Source organism: Microcebus murinus, chromosome 5 (assembly GCF_040939455.1).
Source record: "Microcebus murinus isolate Inina chromosome 5, M.murinus_Inina_mat1.0, whole genome shotgun sequence".
Taxonomy (NCBI): domain Eukaryota; kingdom Metazoa; phylum Chordata; class Mammalia; order Primates; family Cheirogaleidae; genus Microcebus; species Microcebus murinus.
Window position 1 is genome coordinate 12200930 of NC_134108.1, and position 20548 is coordinate 12221477.

At 36.3% G+C, this 20548-nt stretch overlaps 1 protein-coding gene across 1 annotated transcript in view; it reads right to left on the bottom strand.

Annotated features, from left to right (window-relative positions):
- The window catches only part of OPRM1 (opioid receptor mu 1), a 61480-nt gene extending 47685 nt beyond the window's left edge, over window positions 1-13795 (bottom strand). The window contains exon 1 of the mRNA XM_012762430.3: window positions 13410-13795. Within this exon, the coding sequence (XP_012617884.2) occupies window positions 13410-13699 (290 nt within the window). The 5' untranslated portion in view covers window positions 13700-13795. The remainder of the gene's footprint in view (window positions 1-13409) is intronic.
- Between the last annotated feature and the right edge of the window lie 6753 nt (window positions 13796-20548).

The following is a 20548-nucleotide window of genomic DNA, read 5'->3' on the forward strand; positions in this document are numbered from 1 at the left end:
TCAAAACATCCCGAGCTTTCACTTTTCTGGAAGGTAATTTAATTTTACCACTTGTTCTGTAAACGGCTTCTTAAAGTTCAGAGAGGTGAAACATATGGACAGAGGTTTAAATCGCTTTGACAAACAGGGCTCAGTTTTCTCAGCCATATGCTGGACCAGACCTGTGCTTCTCAATCTTGACTACACAGTAGGATCACCAGGGAAACTTTTACATCTACCTGTGCCCAGGAGCAACCCCAGAGATTCTGATTTAATTAGCCTTAGGTGGGCTCCCATTTTTTAAGCTTCCCGAGTGATGCTAGAGGGCAACCAGGATTGAGAACCACTGGACTAGAAGATCTAGGAGGCCTCTCCTTCTACACGTCTAAGTGTGTTGCAAGGATTTATGCAATAGCTTTGATGTTCAATGAGTCAATTGGAAAGAAGCTCAAATTTTATTATTCATTTTTATCTTGTCTGGATTCCTTGCTAGAATTTAGAACCGATTTTCACTTAGGAGATTCTGGGAACCATAGAATTTTTCAACTGGACTATATATCACCCAGTTGAAACTCTCCTTCAGCTTGGCTTTCCTTGCAAACTTTTGCTGATGGCCATCTGGCTAATCTAATGAATTCCTGTACATGCAAGAGTTTTCTCTGAGCATGACTTATCAGAAGAGCAATCATTTGGACATGGATGAATGGGTACTGAATTCAAGATGTAGAGTCAGGTAGGGAGGAGATTTCAGTGAGTCTTAAAGAAACCATTGAACAAAACCATGGACAAAAAGCAAGGGATTATAATCATCCTAAAAACACCTTAGCCTACCCTAGTGCTCCTTCTTACCCAGCTAAGCACTCTGAGTTTTAAGGACTAAACTATACTATTTTTCAAAGCAGCCTTTGAGAACTGCAGAAAACAAATTCTTTAAAAAATGAGCAATTACATAAGTTAAAACGAAAAGAAAAAAATATCAAAGCAATGAGCTTTTAAATTTGAAATGACATTAAAGAGAGGTTGAGTGAAATGAAGCTGCCACTCACTATCTGAGTACACACAGGGGGTGCAGGCAGAGGTGCCTTTGAGGACAGATTTTGTATTTGCCAAAAAGTTAATATGAATTTGCAGATGACAGTTTCAATTTTTTCTGAAAGCTTCCAAATGACTGAAGATGAAAATACTGTGAGAAAGCCTAGAAAATTGCAGTGATTTAAGATAACCACAAAGCATGTCCAAATGAGGAAAATTCTTCAGAAACGCTATTTTCTAAGCACTTACTCCTTAATCACTGGCTAAGGGTGGTAATGAACATTGCTGATTGTCTGGGCCAAATGAAGAGTTGAGGGTTAGAAATGGGGGCCTGGAGTGAAATGGAGACAATCCTGTATGGTTGTTATTATAACCCAAGTTCAACATCCGTTGCAGAAAAGCAATATCCTCTGTCATAACAATCTATGGCAGCTGTTCTGATTTGTGTTAACTTCATATCCCTATTGCCATTTTCTGATGTTGAAAAACACTTCAATTTGGTATTAGGTTATTTTAACAAAATACTTTGTCTCCATCTATTAAACTACATGTAATCAAATTTTCCAAAGAATGGATATGTTTTTATTCCATGACCACTGTAAGAATATACATTTTATTTAGGATGCTGTGTACAGAGTTTGGCATATGACAGCTTATGGGCCAAATCCAGCCCACCGATTCTGTCTATGGCTTGCCAGCAAAGAATGATTTTACATTTTTAAATGGTTGGAAAAAAAAGCAAAAGAAAAATGATATTCTGAGACAATAAAATTATATGGAAATTCAAATTTCAGTTTCCATACAAAGTTTTACTGGAATGTTGTCATGTCTATGCATTTATGTATTGTCTATGACTGCTGCTGGGCCATAGTGACAGACTTGAGTAGCTATGATAGAGCTCATTTGGTTGTTAAGACATAAAATGTTTACTTTCTAGGCCTTTGCAGGAAAGACCGAGCAAGGTGACCACCTTTATCCAATGAGTATGAGTTATATGTGCATCTAACTGGAAAAAAATGAGATGAGATTCATATCTCAGAATCATTTAAATCTGAACTTTACATTGGCCAACAAAAGTATTTTGGTATCCAATAGACTTTTATGTTCCATATTGAATCCCTAGTTTATTTGTGTATTTTCATCATTAAATTGTAGGCAGAGATCCCTTTTCAGTTTCTTATTAAAAACTAGAATAAGAATTTTGTGGCTTAAAAATTGCTCCACAGTTTACTAAGCACAAGTATCAGGTAACTGTTATAATTTTATAGCTATAGTGTAGTTACTCTGTATTAGCTAAAAGTTTTCTTTTTGTATTTTAAAGCTTTCCTAAAAATAAAAGCATAAGACTTCAAACAACCTAAACCAAATCCTAAATGGTAAGTATGATCCTGACATTTGCATATGTATATTACATAGTCCCAATTTTATCTAAACTTCTGTATTTAGAAATATAAGGGAATCAATTTAGTTTTGAGAATTTTATTTTCATATACAAAAAAAGATGCTATATATGTTTTTAGTTTGTGTGATGTGCTTAGGCATCTAGTGACTGATAAATGAATAATATGGGAATCCATTTCACTTTCAAATGATTCCATCTGATTATAATAGATGATAACAAAGACATAGAACTTGTCTTCATATCAGAAACTTGCTGCCATAGTTAATATGGGACATAGCCTCATGATTTTCTTCTTTGGTTGTGTTTTTAAAATATTTCCTTGAAGTGCATTGTATACACACAAGAAATATTCGCATGTTACACATCCGATAAAGGGCTGATAACTAGAATCTATATAGAACTCAGGAAAATCAGCAAGAAAAGATCAAACAACTCTATCAAAAAGTGGAGAAAGGACATGAACAGAAACTTTTCAAAAGAAGGCAGACTAATGGCCAACAAACATGATAAAATGCTAAACATCTCTAATTATCAGGGAAATGCAAATCAAAACCACAATGAGATATCAATTATCCCCACTGAGATTGGCCTTTATCAAAAAGTCCCAAAGCAACAAATGTTGGCATGCATGCAGAGAGATAGGAACACTACTACACTGCTGGTGGGACTGCAAACTAGCACAACCTCTGTGGAAAGCAATACGGAGATACCTCAAAGAGATACAGGTAGAAATACCATTTGATCCAGCAATCCCATTACTGGGCATCTACCCAAAAGAACGAAAGGCATTGTACAGAAAAGACATCTGTGCTCAAATGTTAATAGCAGCATGATTCACAATTGCAAAGATGTGGAAATAGCCCAAGTGCCCATCAATACATTAGTGGATTAATAAAATGCGGTATATGTATACCATGGAGTTCTACTCAGCCACAAATACAGTGGTGATCTAGCACCTCCTGTATTATCCTGGCTAGAACTGGAACCCATTCTACTAAGTGAAGTATCCCAAGAATGGAAAAACCAGCGCCACATGTACTCACCTTCAAATTGATATTAACTGATCAACACTTAAGTGAACACATAGTAATAACATTCATCAGGTATTGGGTAGATGGGAGGGGGTAGGAAGGAATGGGTATTATATACCCATCTACACCTAATGGGTGCAGTGCACACCATCTGGGGGATGGACACACTTGAAACTCTGACTTGGGTGGGGCAAGGGCAATATATATAACCTAAACTTTTGTACCACTGCGATATGCTGAAAAAAAATATTACAAAACAAAACAAGACAAAACCCCATTTGATTTTTATTATTTGGGGATTCTGTATTTGAGAATTGACTTACTCACTAAAATTTATTTAATCCCACCATAACACTTGTGGGCTTTTGCAGTCATTTGAGGGCGTGTGTGGATGCGTGAAGAGGAGTGGAAAATTTGAGTTGCTCTGTGTGCGAGTTCCCAGGTGAAGCCAAACAAGGCAATGCTCTGCCATCTTGTTTTAGCATGTACTGTGAAAAAGTGTCCTTTTTACAGTCTGTTTATGGCCTCATTTCTCACATTTCTGTATTTTTTGCTTGTTATTTCAGTATTTATAATGGCCCCATGCATAGTGCTGAAGTACTGTCTAGTGCCCCTAAGCTAAGAAGGTTGTGACGTGCCCAACAGAGAAAGTACTTGAGTTAGAGAAGCTTTCTATTTAATTGTGAGTTCAATACTAATGAATCAACTATATATTAAATAAGGTACCTTTAAATAGAAACGCATATAGATCAAGGTTATGTATTGATTCCTTGATGTAAATGTTGCAACCATGGGCTCATGGGAACCTAGTTCCCTATTTCCCCTAGAAGCAAAGCTTTAGTACTCACTAATTCAGTAGTCACAGTGATTTTATAAACCATAACTGCCATGAATAATGAAAATCGACTGTATTAACTTTTAATTTTTTTTACTTCTTTAAATTCTGCCTTCTGTATTTCTAGGAGTAGCAATCTATTCCCTATCCATAAATATATAAACATGTATGTGTGTATGTATTTGAATTTACAATTTGCTAATACTAATCTATGTTACAGATCACTTTTCATGATTCAAGTGATAAAAGCCAAATAGGCATGAATAAAGCAATAAACTGAGGCAATTATCTGAGTTAGATTTTACACCTGAATAATTCGAGGTGAATCTGAACTGCTAAAAACTTTGAATTACACAGTAGTTTAAAGATGTATTTTATGTTGGTAAACTTTGAATATTGAATTTCTTACCTAAACACAAAAAGGTAGCACTGTTTAAATCTGCAAGGATTATCAAGTGACATTTTGTAAGACCATGAGAAAATGCACAGATTTTTCATAATAGTGACATATATTTTGAGTTTGCTGCAAGGAAATTGGTCATTTGAGTAATTTGTGGGGGCTTTAGAGAAGAATGGATTTAAGTTGAGACTTGTACAAGAGATAAATATAAAGCATATTGGAAGATAGTGAGTGAATCAGGTGGGCTTAATTTATTTAAAATTTAATTTAAATTACATTAATGTTTTTAGTAAGTATGAATGGTTACTATTTGAATCACTTTAGGACAGTAATCTCCAGCCTTTTTGGCACCAGGGGCCAGTTTCATGGGAGACAATTTTTTCGTGGACTGGGGTAGGGGGATGGTTTCAGGATGATTAAAGCATGTTAACATTTATTGTGCAGTCAAACCTCTCTGCTAATGATGATTTCATTTCTAGCCACTCTTCAGAGCTAGCATAACTGCTAGCTCCACCTCAGCTCATCAGGCATTAGATTCTCATAAGGAATGTGCAGCCTAGATCCTTTGCATGCGTAGTTTACAGTAGGGATTGAGCTACTATGAGAATCTAATATGGCAACTAATCTGACAGAAGGCAGAGCTTATGCGGTGATGTGAGCAATGGGGAGTGGCTGTAAATACAGATGAAGCTTTGCTGACTTGCCCGCTGCTCACCTCCTGTTGTGTGGCCTGGTTCCTAACTGGCCGCAGACTGGTACTGATCTGCAGCCCAGGGGGTGGGCACCTGCTTTAGGATACCTGCTGCTATAGACTGAACATGTTCTCCCCAGATTTGTGTATTGAAACCCAGTCTCCAATGTGATGGTATTTGGAGTGGGGCCTTTGGGAAGTGATTAGGTCATGAGGGCAGAGCCTTCATGAGTGTGATTAGTGCCCTTATGAAAGATGCCCTAGAGAGCTCCCCCTTGCCCCTTTCGTCTTATGAGGGCACAGTGATAAGATAGCTATTAACTAGGAAGTGGGCTCTCACCAGACACAGAATCTGCTGGTGCCTTGATCAGCTTCCAGAATTGTGAGAAATAAATTCCTGTTGCTGTAAGCCACCCAGGCTATGGCATTCTGTTATAGTAGCCTGCATGTCTACTTGTATATATACATATACATATACATGTATATATATATATATACACACACATATATATACAATTGATAAGTGAACATTGAATTAAGGTTGAATTAAAACAAAAAAACTGCACTTGACAATATTCTGGACTGGACAGAAACTTATATTCAGAACACAGTGATCTTTCTCTCATTAGAACCCATGACAGATCCCGTCATGTGTGAGATTCCTGTCCACTGGTTTAAAATGTTTATTTGATTTGATTTGGTGGAACCACTATTTCTCTGCATCAGTTTTAGAATACAGCATTCAGAATGTAACTAATATTTGAAGGCAAATATTAAGGCAATCTCCTCTGAATTAAATAGGGAATGAAACAGAGAGAGAGAGAGAGAGAGAGAGAGAGAGAGAGAGAGAGAGAGAGAGAGAGTGAGAGAGTGTTATGCCCCTCCCACCTTTTCCTCCTTTTCCATGCTCTCATGCATGTGTATATCTGGATTCCTAACCCCTAAGGGGGCCTCCTGGCTGAGGAGCCCTTGGCAAGATCCTCCCCAGGAGCCTTTGCTGAGACCTCCTTGTCAGGGGTCCTTGAAGACACTTTTCTCCACTCTGACTCTGCTTTCCCACTCCTAGTTTTTCCTCATCCCTTCCCAAGGCCTGCAGGTTCATAAAATAGCAGGGCCTTTTGTTTGGGGCTCCCTGTGCAGTAAGAAGATGACCCCTTTTCCCCCTCACATTCCTGCATTTGTGCTAACCCATGTGACCCTCAGATGTTTGTAATTGGTTACTATATGTTAGTACAGTAAAATCTGCTTAAGCAATAGAGCTCTTACAGACCCATTGATATAGGTTTTCCTTAACAATTAAAAATTCTTGAGAAAAATTCTAATTTTCTAATTCTAATTTTATACTAGTGGCTTCCTTGGGGAAAAAAATGGAGCATTGGGAGAGTGCACCTTTTCCTGCCTAACTTCTTGCGTATACTGTGGAAGTATGTGAATAAAGTCTTGACTGTTACTTTCACTTTCACTTATTGTCTTGCACAGGACACCTGGCAGTTCAGCATGCTCTCTCTCCACCCCCCCCACCCCTTTCTGACAGCCACTATCTGAGCTTATGTAGAATCCATAGGGCCGTGATGGACTTGGAACCAAGATGATTTAGTTTTGTAGATGATCACTTTTTTCCTCCAGATAGTATAGCTGAAAGAAACATGGCTTAACAGTCATCAAAGTTGCCATAGTATATCTTAGTACTAGAAAGGACCTTACGATTTTTAGTCCAATTCTCACATTTCACAGATAAAGTGAGTGAGGCATGGAGTGCTTTGAAGTTGAGCCACAATTTACACTTGGGGTTCTGAGCTAAGGCAAAGTTTTCCTTCCATGCTATTCTTCCTTTCTGAATTTATATCTTGGTTCAAGGACCTTCAGCCTGATGAATTGGTGGGGAAGGAGATAAGGTTGTCTAAAGCAAGAAAGGATGGATAAGGAAAGGAGTTGCTTGGTAAGCTCACCACATAATGCTTCTTGCATATCATGTTTCTTTTACCTGATGCTTTAGTTCACTTTTGATGATCCTGAAATGTTCTTGAGTTTAAGTATCACAAGATACTCTTAAAGTTATTATACAATTTGAAATAAATGGGGAGGGGAGATGTAGGGTTTTGTTTTGTTTTGTTTTTTGCAGCTTCAGATAATTTGTCAGAAGGCTCAGGAGATTTTAATTTCTTTACATATCACAGACCATAATGCTTCCATCATCCTGTGCTCAAGAAGGAAACTGAACACTGTACATGCCTGTCACTCACTCTTTCTCCCATTCATCAAAACTTACTGAAGCCTTTCCTGAATCCTGAAACAGGAACACAAATGGAAGGGACAGCTTAGCTTATGAGCTCTCTTGGTAGTGCCACTTGTGGCTACCTGTTAGAATCTTTCTTAAGAATTTTTATCGTTGAGAAAAACCTGTATCAATGGATCTGTAAGTGCTCTATTTCTTAAGCAGATTTTACTGTGCTAACATACAGTAAGCAATTATAAAATGACAGAAATGATGTTTAGCAGAGTCTGAGATAAGGACTTATGTGCAGGTGAATCATTTTGAAGAGTGGTTGCAGGGGACAGATGTGGGGAGCTGAAAGAGTGTAACAGGGAAGAAGAAATCCCCAAACAAGACATATTTTTGAGACGGCCATAATGTGAGTGGGACCTTTAGATGTGCCTCCTAGTTGGTGCCTCAGAATCTTGTGCCTGAGGCGAGAGGGGAGCAAGGGAACCATTTGTCCCCAGGCATCCATATCCGGGGTCAAAGGTTGTTCCCTGTCAAGGTGTTAACTTCCTTGGACTTCAGGTCCAGTAGTGCTGATGTGAGTGCTGGGCTGATTTCTCTGGAAGGCAGTGACTTCAGTCAAGGAGCCCCAGAGCAGGAAGGCAAGTGATGTAGATGCAGCTAAGGCAAAGTATTACCAAGTTTTATCTGGGCGATACTGACTGCCACAGCAAAGGCCGAGGTAGAAGGTGATGTGAAGGAAGTGACGTGGGCTATATGAATGGTCTGAAACAATATGAAAGTCATTGTTTTCAAATGTTGTCTGAGGGAGTCACAGACATTCCTTGCAGGTGCCACAGCGACGGAAAGTGGGCTAGGTGTGCAAGCTGAGCAGTGCCGCTGGGCCACAACACGTGATTAAGCCTGGACAGCTCTTCTTTGATCTGTTTTATATCTTGGCTTCTGAATTCTTGAAGTAAGTGTCTACATCTAAAAACGAGTTTGAGAATTGTTGTCACAAGTTCTTATTTCAGTTAAATTGACATTAAACGTTGTGAGGATTGAAGACTTGAATTCTCATACTTTAAAATTTCACACGACATTTAGTTTTGGTATTTATCACTAGTATATTTTAAAGTGCCATGTTGTTTTATGTTATTTATCAAAATGAGATTCTTTTTCTTTTTTTGCTGACTTTAAAAATTCTATTTCATCTGCTATGTTAAATGGAATCCTAGAAGAAATATTTTCAACCTTTATGCATAAGGAAGTGGTCCTAAAGGATGTTGAAAAATCTTAAATGTTGTCAGTACTTATCATTTGAATACATTTTGACATAGTCAGAGACCAATTATTTTTATTTCCTTCTTAGAAGTAGCGAGATTATGCTTCATTTAAATTTATTAACAGATTTATTTGTTGCAGCAATAGCAAAAATAATTTTTCTGAATATTATATTTCAGTATTAATGAAAATATTAGCTTGGGAAAACACTTGCAAAGAAATCTTTACAAATAATATTTAGTACATATTTTTCTTGCTGAGATCAGTTAAAAGTACTCAGGAGAGTTAATGGCCAGAATGTCTGTTAGTTTGTTTTCATGTTTGTTTTGTTTGGAATCTAGTTTCTATCACTGACCTGCTGGAACTAGAGCAACTTGGGGTAAATAATGAAATCATGTGTAGGAACTTAAATGTGTAATATGATATCAATGATAAAGAGTTATAAGAACATGTAAAAAATATTTTTTGTGGAAACACACATATATAGCAAAAGTTTGAAAATATGCATATGAATAATCACCACCAAATTCACTATAGTGGCAGTCTCAGGGGGAGAGAGGCTAATGGGAGCGGAGAGGAGACTTCAGCTGTTTTAGATATCTATGTAAGTATTTATTCATCTGTCTGTCCTCCATATATATGGAAGTATATGTATAAATTATTAAAATTATATATATTTAAAAAGAATTGTTATATAATTATACATGTTTATGTTGGACATATTTTATAATATAATATAATATTTTATAATATCTCCAACATATAAATTTATATATTATAAATATATTGGAGATATTATAAGTTTTATTTATAAGTTTTATATTATAAGTTTTATAATATCTCCAACATATAAATATAAGACAGTTTATTCTTCCCAGGAAGAAAAAGAGAAGAATATAGGAAACTCAATAATTATTAACTCCATGCAAATGATAAAGACACAGCTTATGACCAAGGAAAGTAAAAGCAATTTAGTGTGTTCAGGAGACATAGAGGAAGAAGTGTTCCCTACAGAATTAGCACCTATATGGGAAATAGCAGTTAGAGTTCAAATTGTAATAGATGCCGGAAGCTCTCCATTACTAAGTGAAGGGGATACAGGGAAGTTGATATTTTTTGATGTAAACCAATATGTTAAGGACAAAATTTTATTTTGGAGGTTTTTTTCCTCTTTAAATCCATCCTCTACTTAGGATATTTTATGGATTAAGAAAAAAGAAAGGGAACTTTATTAATATTTAAGTTTTTAAAATAGATTATTTTTTATTTTATGAAAAATACTAGTGATCATATTTAGTGACATATGCATTCAAATTAATTCAGCGGTATCTGTACATACCATGTTCATAGCTACATGGACAAATAATTTTGGAAAAAAAGTCACAAAATAAACACACCTGGGACTATATTAGATTTGGCAGTATGGTTAATTCTATACTTTGTTCAAATATTTTCAATCAGTGAAACATCTCTGGTGGCTGTGACTTTGTGTATTATTTTGATTTTTTAAAAAAAGATTCTTGACAATAATGTACTATCATACCATTTCAAACAATTGTTACTTTAAAAGTATTTTTATCATCATATTTTCAAAAATCTTCGTGGTAATTTTTATAATATTATTCTGCATTTTTTTCTTTAAAACTGAAAAAGCTTTCAGATCATGGTTACTGATAACATTTCTATCATTTAACATAAGGATTTTAAATCTTTAGATGATATAACAGCATCACTTTTCATCCCTTATATTCCTTAGAGCAGCACTGTATAAGAATCCCACTTAAGTTATACTATTTAATAATGTTGGTGAAGGGATGATGATGATGGTGTTAGAAGACACAGAACAGAAAAGAATTAATCACGGCATTTGTATCTGTAGTTATTTTTGTTGTTGTTGTTGTTGCCATAGTCATCTGAGCCTCATGATTCACTCAGTGTACTAAAACATTCTAATAAGTGTTACCTTAATCTGCTCAGAGAACTGTAACTGCATGATATTCAGTAGTCTTTGTTGAATTTTAAATATTGGAAGGAAGTGAGTGTTTCTCCTTGGTACCTTAACAGACGTAGCATTATATCCACCCTTGTATCAGGGCCAATAATATCTTTGAACTGATCATTTTGTAGTTAAAACACCACAGCCTGGAAACAGTCAATTATATATTCTCAGCTGATAGACATGCTTTCTTCAATCCTCAGATGCTTTCCCTGTCATTTCATCTGTTACTGAACTGTCTATGTTTCTGTTTCACAACTAAATTCCAAGAGGGTTATCTGCCCTTGGAATTAAACACTCAGCCAGCTACAGGTGGGTGTTTGGGGTGACCTTTCAAATAGTACTGCCTTTTGTCAGAACTTTCAGTACAGAGAATAAAGCATAATATCATGTTCTCAGTGAGATACAATGTTACCATCTTTCTCCAGGTCAAGAACAGGTCAAAGGTAATGCTTTTAAAATGAACTCACCCAACCAGATACCCCTTAAACACTGGAATAATACCAATCTGCTTATTTCACAGCCAGTTGCTTCTATAGCGGTTCTCACCTTATAGAAAAGCATAAATTAAAGGGGAGAAATATGAGGAAGGAAAATACCAAGGAGAAGCAATAAAGGGAACAAAAGATTATGTTTCAGGTGGCAGGATTTCTAGATGCTTTGGTAATTTCTGTTTCGTGCTTTTTCCCCTCTAGGATTCAATACATAAATTTGGGGGTAATTTGGTATTCCCACATTATCACTACTAAGTGACCCCCCTTTGACAGCCCAATAATGGAATTAACTCAAATCATGATTTGCTGCCCTAATAAACAGAAAATTCTGTTAGCTAAGAGACACTCAGTGATACTGAACTAATGAACTATCTGTTCTTAGAGATATCATTTATATTTGCTGTGCCTCGGTTTACTCACCTGGCATAGAAAATCTCTAGAGTCCCTTCTAGCTCTACCAGCTTATGATTTTTTTTTGGAAAAAATGAGAAAATATTTTCCCTTTCAAAAGCAGGCCCTTAATTATGCTTTTTATATTGTCATAACTGCAGAATGAGACTTGGTTTTTATCTTTAATGTGAATCTTTTTATTGAATTGCATAAAGTAAATGTTTTAAAAAAAAATTCTTCCATTGATTCTCTTCCTGCATTTTTCCTTCTGTTGTTAGCCTTTTTCTCAATAGATGGTGCTCTTTTCTCAGAGACACTATTCCTCACCAAAAGATAAGGGAAATTAGCTTTACTCTTTAACAATCATTAATTAAAGAAATCAGACATATAAATAGAAAGAATCAATTCCAAGCAATTTGCAGCACCTTGGTAATAAAATCATGATGGAAAGAGTAATTGTGTAATGTTTCAAGAGCTCCACTGGAACCTGCAATACTTGCTCAATAGGTGAAACAAATATTGTAACGAAATATGAAAATGCCATGTTCTCTACATACATATAACCCCTGGTGGGAAGAAAAACTCAAATATGGAGCCATTTAAAAATGTTCAAGTATTTATCTTCTTTAACAAAATTGAATCTATAGTATTCCACATTCACATATAGTATTTGAACATACACATCAACACCAACCCAATCAATATCAATCTCAATTAATATTGAAAGCTTGCACACCCACTGCCAAATAAACCTGGACTGGGTAAATAGTGGGCTACACATTCTTTTGAAATATTTTCACTTGATAAAGACACTTTCTTTTTGTTTAGAGCACCCATTACAACTTCCTATGTAATAGTTTCTAATGCAGGATTATGATGTTTTTGGTCACTCCTAGTTGGTTCTGACTTTTGGAGGCATTGAAAAACAGTTATGTCCTGCATCACCTGAATCTTTCTACCTCTTCCAGATGCAGTTTGTGACTTAGAAGGCCTGCAGCTACCTAACTGCAAATTGGTTTAGGCAACACAACTATCACGTTTGTTACAACAAAGTGACTTTTCTATGGAGAGATACCAGGAAAACTTCCTCTGCCTACTGTGGCTTCAGGATGAAAGAGTGCAGTAAAGGCTACTATAACAAGGAAAGAAAAGGGATGGGGCTGTGGTACAGAGAAGTACCCCTAGACCTGTAAGAGTAGGAAAGTTGCCAAGGCTCATGTCTTAAAACAGCTGACAAGACTCAACCCCCCAATTAGGGAAAACTAATTTTCCTCTCCCATTATTCACAACTAATGTTTCCATAGCTTCTGCAAAGGGACAGATGTGGGACTTTGCCAGTAGCCCTCTTGGCTCAGTATAAGGAAGAGCTCTGAGATATAGCTTATCTTTTATCTGTCCCTTTTTTTTTTTCCCCAAACCTTTATGGCCTTTACCAAAGCAACGTCTCTGTTTCAGAAAATTTGGATTCTTTTTCAATGGAGGAAAAAATAGAAAAGTAGATTGTCGCACGCATGCGAACAGCAGCCACTCTGTCCGGGGTTGCTGCCACAGTCTCCCCGGTTTACCTCCCCTCTCTCATCCTCCCGCCAAACACAGCCTTGGGGCGTAGGTGTCCCTTTGAATCCCCTTTAGCCACGGAACTCTCCGCTTGGAGCCCTGGCGCTTTTCTTACCTGATGATCACATACATGACCAGGAAGTTTCCAAAGAGCCCCACCACGCACACGATGGAGTAGAGGGACATGATGGTGATGGCCGTGATCATGGAAGGACTGCCGGTCGGAGGACACACGCTGTCGCTCCCGCCCAGCTCGGTGCGGTTCGGACCGCACGGGTCGGACAGGTTACTATCCCAGCGGGACATGTTGGCCCAGGAACCGGGGCCAGGTGCTGGGGAGCAACTCGAGGGCGCGAAGGGGTCAGTACAGTTACTGGCGTTCACGGGGACGGCGCCGCTGTCCATGGTGCTGACGGCCGGCTGGTGACCGCGGTGGGAGGTAACAGGGAGCACCCGGGCTTTTCGGGTTCCAAGCGCCTCAGCCGCTTCCTCTCGCCACTGCCACAGCTCCTGCTATTTCTTACGGAGACCAGCCCCGGCAGAGCCAGAGAGAAGCGTCAGGCAGAGGGTCCGAGCTGAGCGCCTGACATTATCCTCTGCTTGCAGCCCCCTCCCACCTCAGTAGTACACAGAGGCGCATCCCAACCCCGCACCGCGGCGTGAGGGGAGGGAGGGCCGAGCGGGATCCAAGGCTGGGAGGGAGGGAGGAGAGAGAAGGGGCGGATTTTGCGCAAAGCGATCCACGGAGTCGGTCTCCTCACTGGGCACTCTTCCGTGCAAGCACATCTGAGGAAGGAAGTTGGAAAGAAGGGGTGGGGGAGAGAGAGAGAGTTTTTGGCAGCAGTAAAAAGCAAGAAAGGGGGCTGGCATCATTCCATTCTTCCAGCGCCCTTCACTCTTTACAATCTGCCAGGAAAGGCATTGGCTTAATGCAACCCCTACACCCCTAACCCCTACTACCTACTGCAATTATTTGGGGGGTAGGACACACACAATCCTCTTCTGTAGTTCTTCCTACCTCAGTCGCTCACTTCTGAGAAAAGATACTCATGTTTGTCAAATTTCCAAACGTACACACCTGTCTGAAACAAGAGCGATCCGTGTTTTTCTGAAAAAGAAGTGAGAAAAAAATAAATAAACTTTTGTGGAGAAAACCTGTTCCCCATTTTCCACAATGTCTTGTAGAGTGGAAGCTCTGTTTGCATCTGATTTTGTCCTCGTGGGGAAGAGGCACAAAACCAGTTACAGAAATCAGGAGGTTGTGGCATTCAGTAAAGTCAACTGAAGATAATGTTGATCCTGCCGCATCTTAAATCTCACATATGTTTGAAATTTTTATACTTTTTATCTCCAGACTTCCTAGATAGACACATGTTTCTGAGGAGAAGACTGTTAAAACCAAACAAAATTTGCATTATTTCAGTTTGTTTCCAAGTGGAAAAATTCCAGGAGGAGCCAAGTAGATGTGTGGAATTGGAGTGGCCCACAACAAGGTCCTTGAGGGACACTGATACATTTTTAAATTTTATACCTCACATCTAAGTCCACAAGTGCTTCTGTTTTAGAAGTAAATTTGTAAATATGACAGGAATAAGGTATCTTTCTGTGAAGTTAACACTAATTCTGAAGTAATTCTCATTTCTTTCCCTGTATGTATATATCCTTTAACCATAAACATTGAAAATACATATCCCCAGTTGGATTGTAGAATGTTAACTACACTTTTGGGGAGCAAACAGGGGGAAGCTTAGAAGGAACATTTAATTCCAATATTATTTTTAGGCATTTGTCTTGAGAACAGATAACTCATAGGTAAATTGTATTAATCATAGGTTATTTTTCCAATGTTCAGTATTATTTTTATCCTTTTACATTAAAGGGTATAATTTCAGCAATAAAATGTAACAGAGATTTCCTAGAGACTAATAAAAATACCTTAAAACATACTCTCCTACGAACTAATGAATCAGTTCGCTTACATGGAACTGAAATCTGTCTGCCATTCATTCAGTCCCTTGAGGAACCGCAGAAGCAGCTGTGCTTAATTCATGTGAGAGACAAATAGTGCAATAAGTCCTGGCCTTGAAGTTAAAGTATTTTGTGATTCAGGTTTGTAACTTTTTAGCTGTTTGAGTTTGGATATGTTACCTTACCTTACTGAGTGACAGTTTTCTCATTAGTTAGAAAAAAGGGTGAGTAATACTGACTGATCTCCTATGTCTATTATCAGGATTAAATGAGATATACAATGAGATAGTAGTTGCTTAATAAATGATAACTAATTACTATTATATATATTTGAAATTAACTGAGTAGTCATGTTTACAAGTTAAAAATTAGCATCCTTCAGCTCTTGCTTATAAGAAATAGTTTTGAGTTCTTTCAGTAGTCTTGCCTTTCATCTTATTAACGTGATAGTTTATCCCTGTGTCTTACAGTCAGCTCCAGAGCTAAAAATATTGGCCTAAGTTTGCTCTGACCAAAAACACTGGGCAAGAAGATAAACTTCCTTGTTCTATCAGTACAATGAAGATCCCATTAACTTTTTCATTTTTATTTTTTTGGTTACATTGGTGTTTCAACTCTCTCAGGTTTATTATTGACAAAAAATTTCCTAAACATGATTCAAGTCAATTCACCACATACTAAAGATCTACTTTGGCTCAGGAGCTGCTATAGGAAGTAGAGTTTGAAAAGATGGCTACAATAGTTATTGATCATAAGAAATTTTGTCTTATACCTGGGGAATCGTGTTTTTCATTTCCTATAAATTTATAATATCTTTGGAGGGATCAGATTAAAACACTGTAGTTTTTTTTTTTTTTCACTTTTAAATTACATCTTGTTAGATCCAGTTTATGATTCCAAACCACTAAAATCTTTTGGCATGGTGGTTGTGTCATCTTTTGCATGTATGTTTCCTACTTTATATACTTTATTTACTCCAGCTTTCTATACTCTACAATAAGATTCCTGAGGGAAGGCCTGCTCACTTACATAGCACTTAGTACATAGTAGACTTCTTTCTCTTTCTGCCTCTCTTTTTATATTAAATATATATGTGTATGCATGTATAGAATATTTGAATTTAATTGAAAAAATGATTAGCATATGTTTTCTAACATTATCAAAAATAATCTAGGCAATTTTTAAATTGCATAGATTCAAAATATCTTTATGAAAACTTTAATGAAGAAATTTTGTCCTTTTTGACTCAACATATTCTGTTAACCAGATAAGATATAAATGTATAGACATATGGACTAGCCATATGACTGTTCTAGAATTACAGTTAAAAATCAACCCAATTCCTATTGTCCTTTCCTAGAAATGTTTGTTTTCCATTCTATTTTATAAAAAATGTAATCACTCTCTAGAGTAGGAATTTGAACTTTATGCTTCAACTACATATTCTCAAGTGAGATTGATGTTTTCTTTTTCTATTGGTCTTTCTCATGTTTCACTGAAGATAACTACTATTCCTCTATCTTGAATGCAGGATTCTCTGGAAATCACTACATGTCCTCCCTTATATTGTATGGGAGATACTATGTCTTAGTATCTCCCATCTAATTAATGTATAATTTTGGAAAATTTAGAACAAATTTAACTTTTCTTTCAAATTTATTAAGACAACCTGGACAAACCAAGAGAAAAGTTGTTACACAAATAAGGAATTAATACCACTCAATATATAGTATAAAAGGACCTCAAATTCCAGCTTCTGCTATTTCTTAACTGCTGTATGGTCTATCTATTCTCCCTTTCCTCCTTAATTGCACATTTCCCACTAGAGTGGTCTGAAGTTAATTGAGAAATCTCATAGAAGGAGATGGACTGCAAGTAAATGAGCCAACAATTTATTACAAACCTAATTATTTTATACAACAGGGATTCTAAACATGCAATCTTCAATTTTCTTGAGCCTTCATATATTATTTACATAATCTGCCTTTTGGTTGATGTTTCTTGTCTAGCCCAGATTTTCTACTTGAAGCAATAATAATTTATTATCTATCAGCCTAGATTTAACACTGGTATCAAGCCCATATCACATACATTTTTTATAAAAATATTTGTTTCAAAGCAATGCATTTAGTCATAGCATTGATGAATCCCAGAAAAGTGCTAAAAGTCACTTCTCTTCCTTGAATTAAAAAATCTATTGGCTTTAGTTATTTATATAATTGCCATCATCCTACACTTACTTTAATAGCTTAGTCCTGATTTCTTTTGAGAGTAGCTGTTAATGGAACACATGATTAACAACTATTAATGAGGAACACAGACATAAATACTGTGTACAAAACAATTGCAGTGGTTTGAAACTGAGGAGAAAAAGGGACATCCAAGGTTTCACTGGAAGAACATTTTATGTATTTGTTTATAGATATTTTCTATGTTATCTAACATTTAAATATTCCTAGCTAACAAGAATACAAATGCATTATACTACAATATTATCCTTGATCACCGAATTGTTGCATAAACATCCAGTAAAATGGAATGGTTACCCTTTATTTACATGGCAAAATAAATAAATAAAAACAAAAAACTTTCACATCAACCTCTACCAGATAAACCTAAGAGAGAGGCATCTGGGATTGAGTGGGCAAAATACCTGGACTTTAAATCAAAAAGCAGCTCAAAATCTAGACTCTAATATTTACTTCCTTGTGATTTTAGTTAAAGTACTCATGCTTTCTAATACTTGATTTCTTCTTCTGTAAAATAAAAATACAAGAATCAACTTTGCAGGATTACATGTAAATGAAGGAATTTATCCTTTGACTTTTGGCTTTTTATATTTTGTTGTATGTTGCCTGGAAATTAGCAAGGAGAATTATTGGAACTATTACACTATATTTAAGAGTACAGAATTGACCTTAAAGGGTCTGATTCTTTTAAGGGCCTGAAGGTGGTGTCTATGAGTCCATCTCAATCAGCTCTTTCAGTAATTTATCCAAACAACTAGTTTAAGTGATTCTTAGGTCTAAATGTCTTCCTTAATATCTGGAAGCTCATTTCTGTCTTGCTTTTCAATTTCCAGTTAAAGAGGTTTACCATTACTCTTATTACTTTATATTCAGATAACCAGTTGTCAGATTTTTTAGTCTCAGGACTTTTTTACATACTTAAAAATTATTGAGGATTCAAAGAACTTCTGTTTATTTAGGTTATCATTATCAAAATCTGTCACACTAGAAATTAAACCAGATTTTTAAAAACATTTCTTTATTATTTCATTTAAAATAATAACAATAACCTATCACATGTAAACATAAATATTTTTCCAGGAGAATAACCTTATATTTTCTTAAATACAAAAATATTTAGTGAGAAGAGTGGCATAGGTTTACATTATGCAATTCCTTAAAATGTGTTAGAAGACAATTGGATTCTCATATCTGCTTCTGCATGCAATCAGTTGCAATGTGTTGTTTGGTTGAAGTATATGAAGAAAATATATACATATATACATACGTGGTTGGAAAAGAGATGATTGTTTTAGTGGCTGTTATAAATAATTGTGAATATTTTTCTTTGGTACTAAACCCGAACTTAACAAGTGCTAGTTTCTTGAAGGTTAGTTGGAATATGGAAATTGAAACCACATCAACAATTGTTCTGTACTCCAATACATTTAAATCCATTAATCTATCTTCTACTTTGAATGAATATACTGCTCATACATGATTTTATAATATTATTCACTGATCATTTGGGAAATATTAGTTAACTTCATTATGTCACTTTTTAAAGGCTGAAACATTTCATTATATAGTAACAATAAATCACATTTGTTAATATCACCACTGGTCTTATAGGAAATTTCTTCCAATATTGGGATGCTGTCAAACTCACAGTGGACAACAGAAATTTTCCAATTTTCAATTTTGCTTCAAAGTCTGAATTTTATCATTGTTAATAAATACTTTCAGTTTTCCTTGAGGCGATACACTCACTTCCTTCATTTTCAGGAAAATAATCTGCCACATATAAAATTCTGAATAAATGTGGTTTATCTCTTATTCATTCTTTATATAAAAATAGTGTTCCATGGGAAAATTAATTAGTTCAGTTCACAACTCAAATAATTATACACGTGATTTTCCTTGGGACCTGCACCCTACTCGGGTTTGTGGCAGAATTGGCTTTATGTGTATTTCCCATTGCATCACACAGAATTTTAAAAAGACATGTACTCAAGGGGCAAGATTTAATAAAAGTAATATTTTTTACTGATCCATAAATAAATTTAAAAGTGTAACTTCTGTTTTTCTTTTCCACGAATGCAGGTCTGTGACAAACACAATCACTACTAGTACAAGTATGATGTTCCTGTCTCAGTTCCTGCTAAGGTGCTAGCACTTTGACTCATCACTTCTTTTGCACCATTGATGCAATTTCAATACAGTTAAAAAGCCATTTAACTTTCTAGAATTATTACTAAAATAGTTTTGACCTCATCGATCCCTTAAAAAAGTCTTAGAGACCCAAGAAATCTATAGACCACACTTTCCGAAGCACTGGTTCAGACCATTATAAAAATGTCCCAGATTTCTTGCTTTCGTTTCCTCTCAATCCATTGAACATTTGTATCAGTGACATAAATTTTCCTACAATCACTCCTTGAGCAAATCACTGTTTTGTACCGTAGCCTTCAATGACGCTCCCCTTCCAAAGAAAAATCATATTAACCCACATTCTTATCTATATACTGCTCTGTGCTTCCTCCACTGAACTTCATGCTCCACTGATCACAGAAAAAGCAGCGCTTTTCTAGCACTTTAATTCTGCTTTTAAGCCATTACGCATCTGCCTTTGTACAAAAGACCCTCTTGTTTTGGTGTTAATAACATTCAGCTGTTCCTTTTTCATTAAAAATTAACACATTATTCACGTTTTCATCTCTAACCCAGACCCTGCATTCAATCTTCAGTCTGCTTTCTCACAGTTTCACTTACTCCTCCTCCACACTTTAAAGTCTGGACTCCAATTCTAAGGACATGAAGGACTTTCATAATTCTAAACCTATTGGAGTTTTAGTGTTTGTTTTTTTTTTTTTTTTTTGAGACAGAGTCTCGCTCTGTCATTCGAGCTAGAGTGTGGGGATGTCATCATAGCTCACAGTAAACTCCTGGGCTCAAGCGATCCCCCTATCTCATCCTCCAGAGTAGCTGGGACAACAGGTATGCACCACCACATCCAGCTAATTTTTTCTATTTTTAATAGAGATGGAGTCTTGATCTT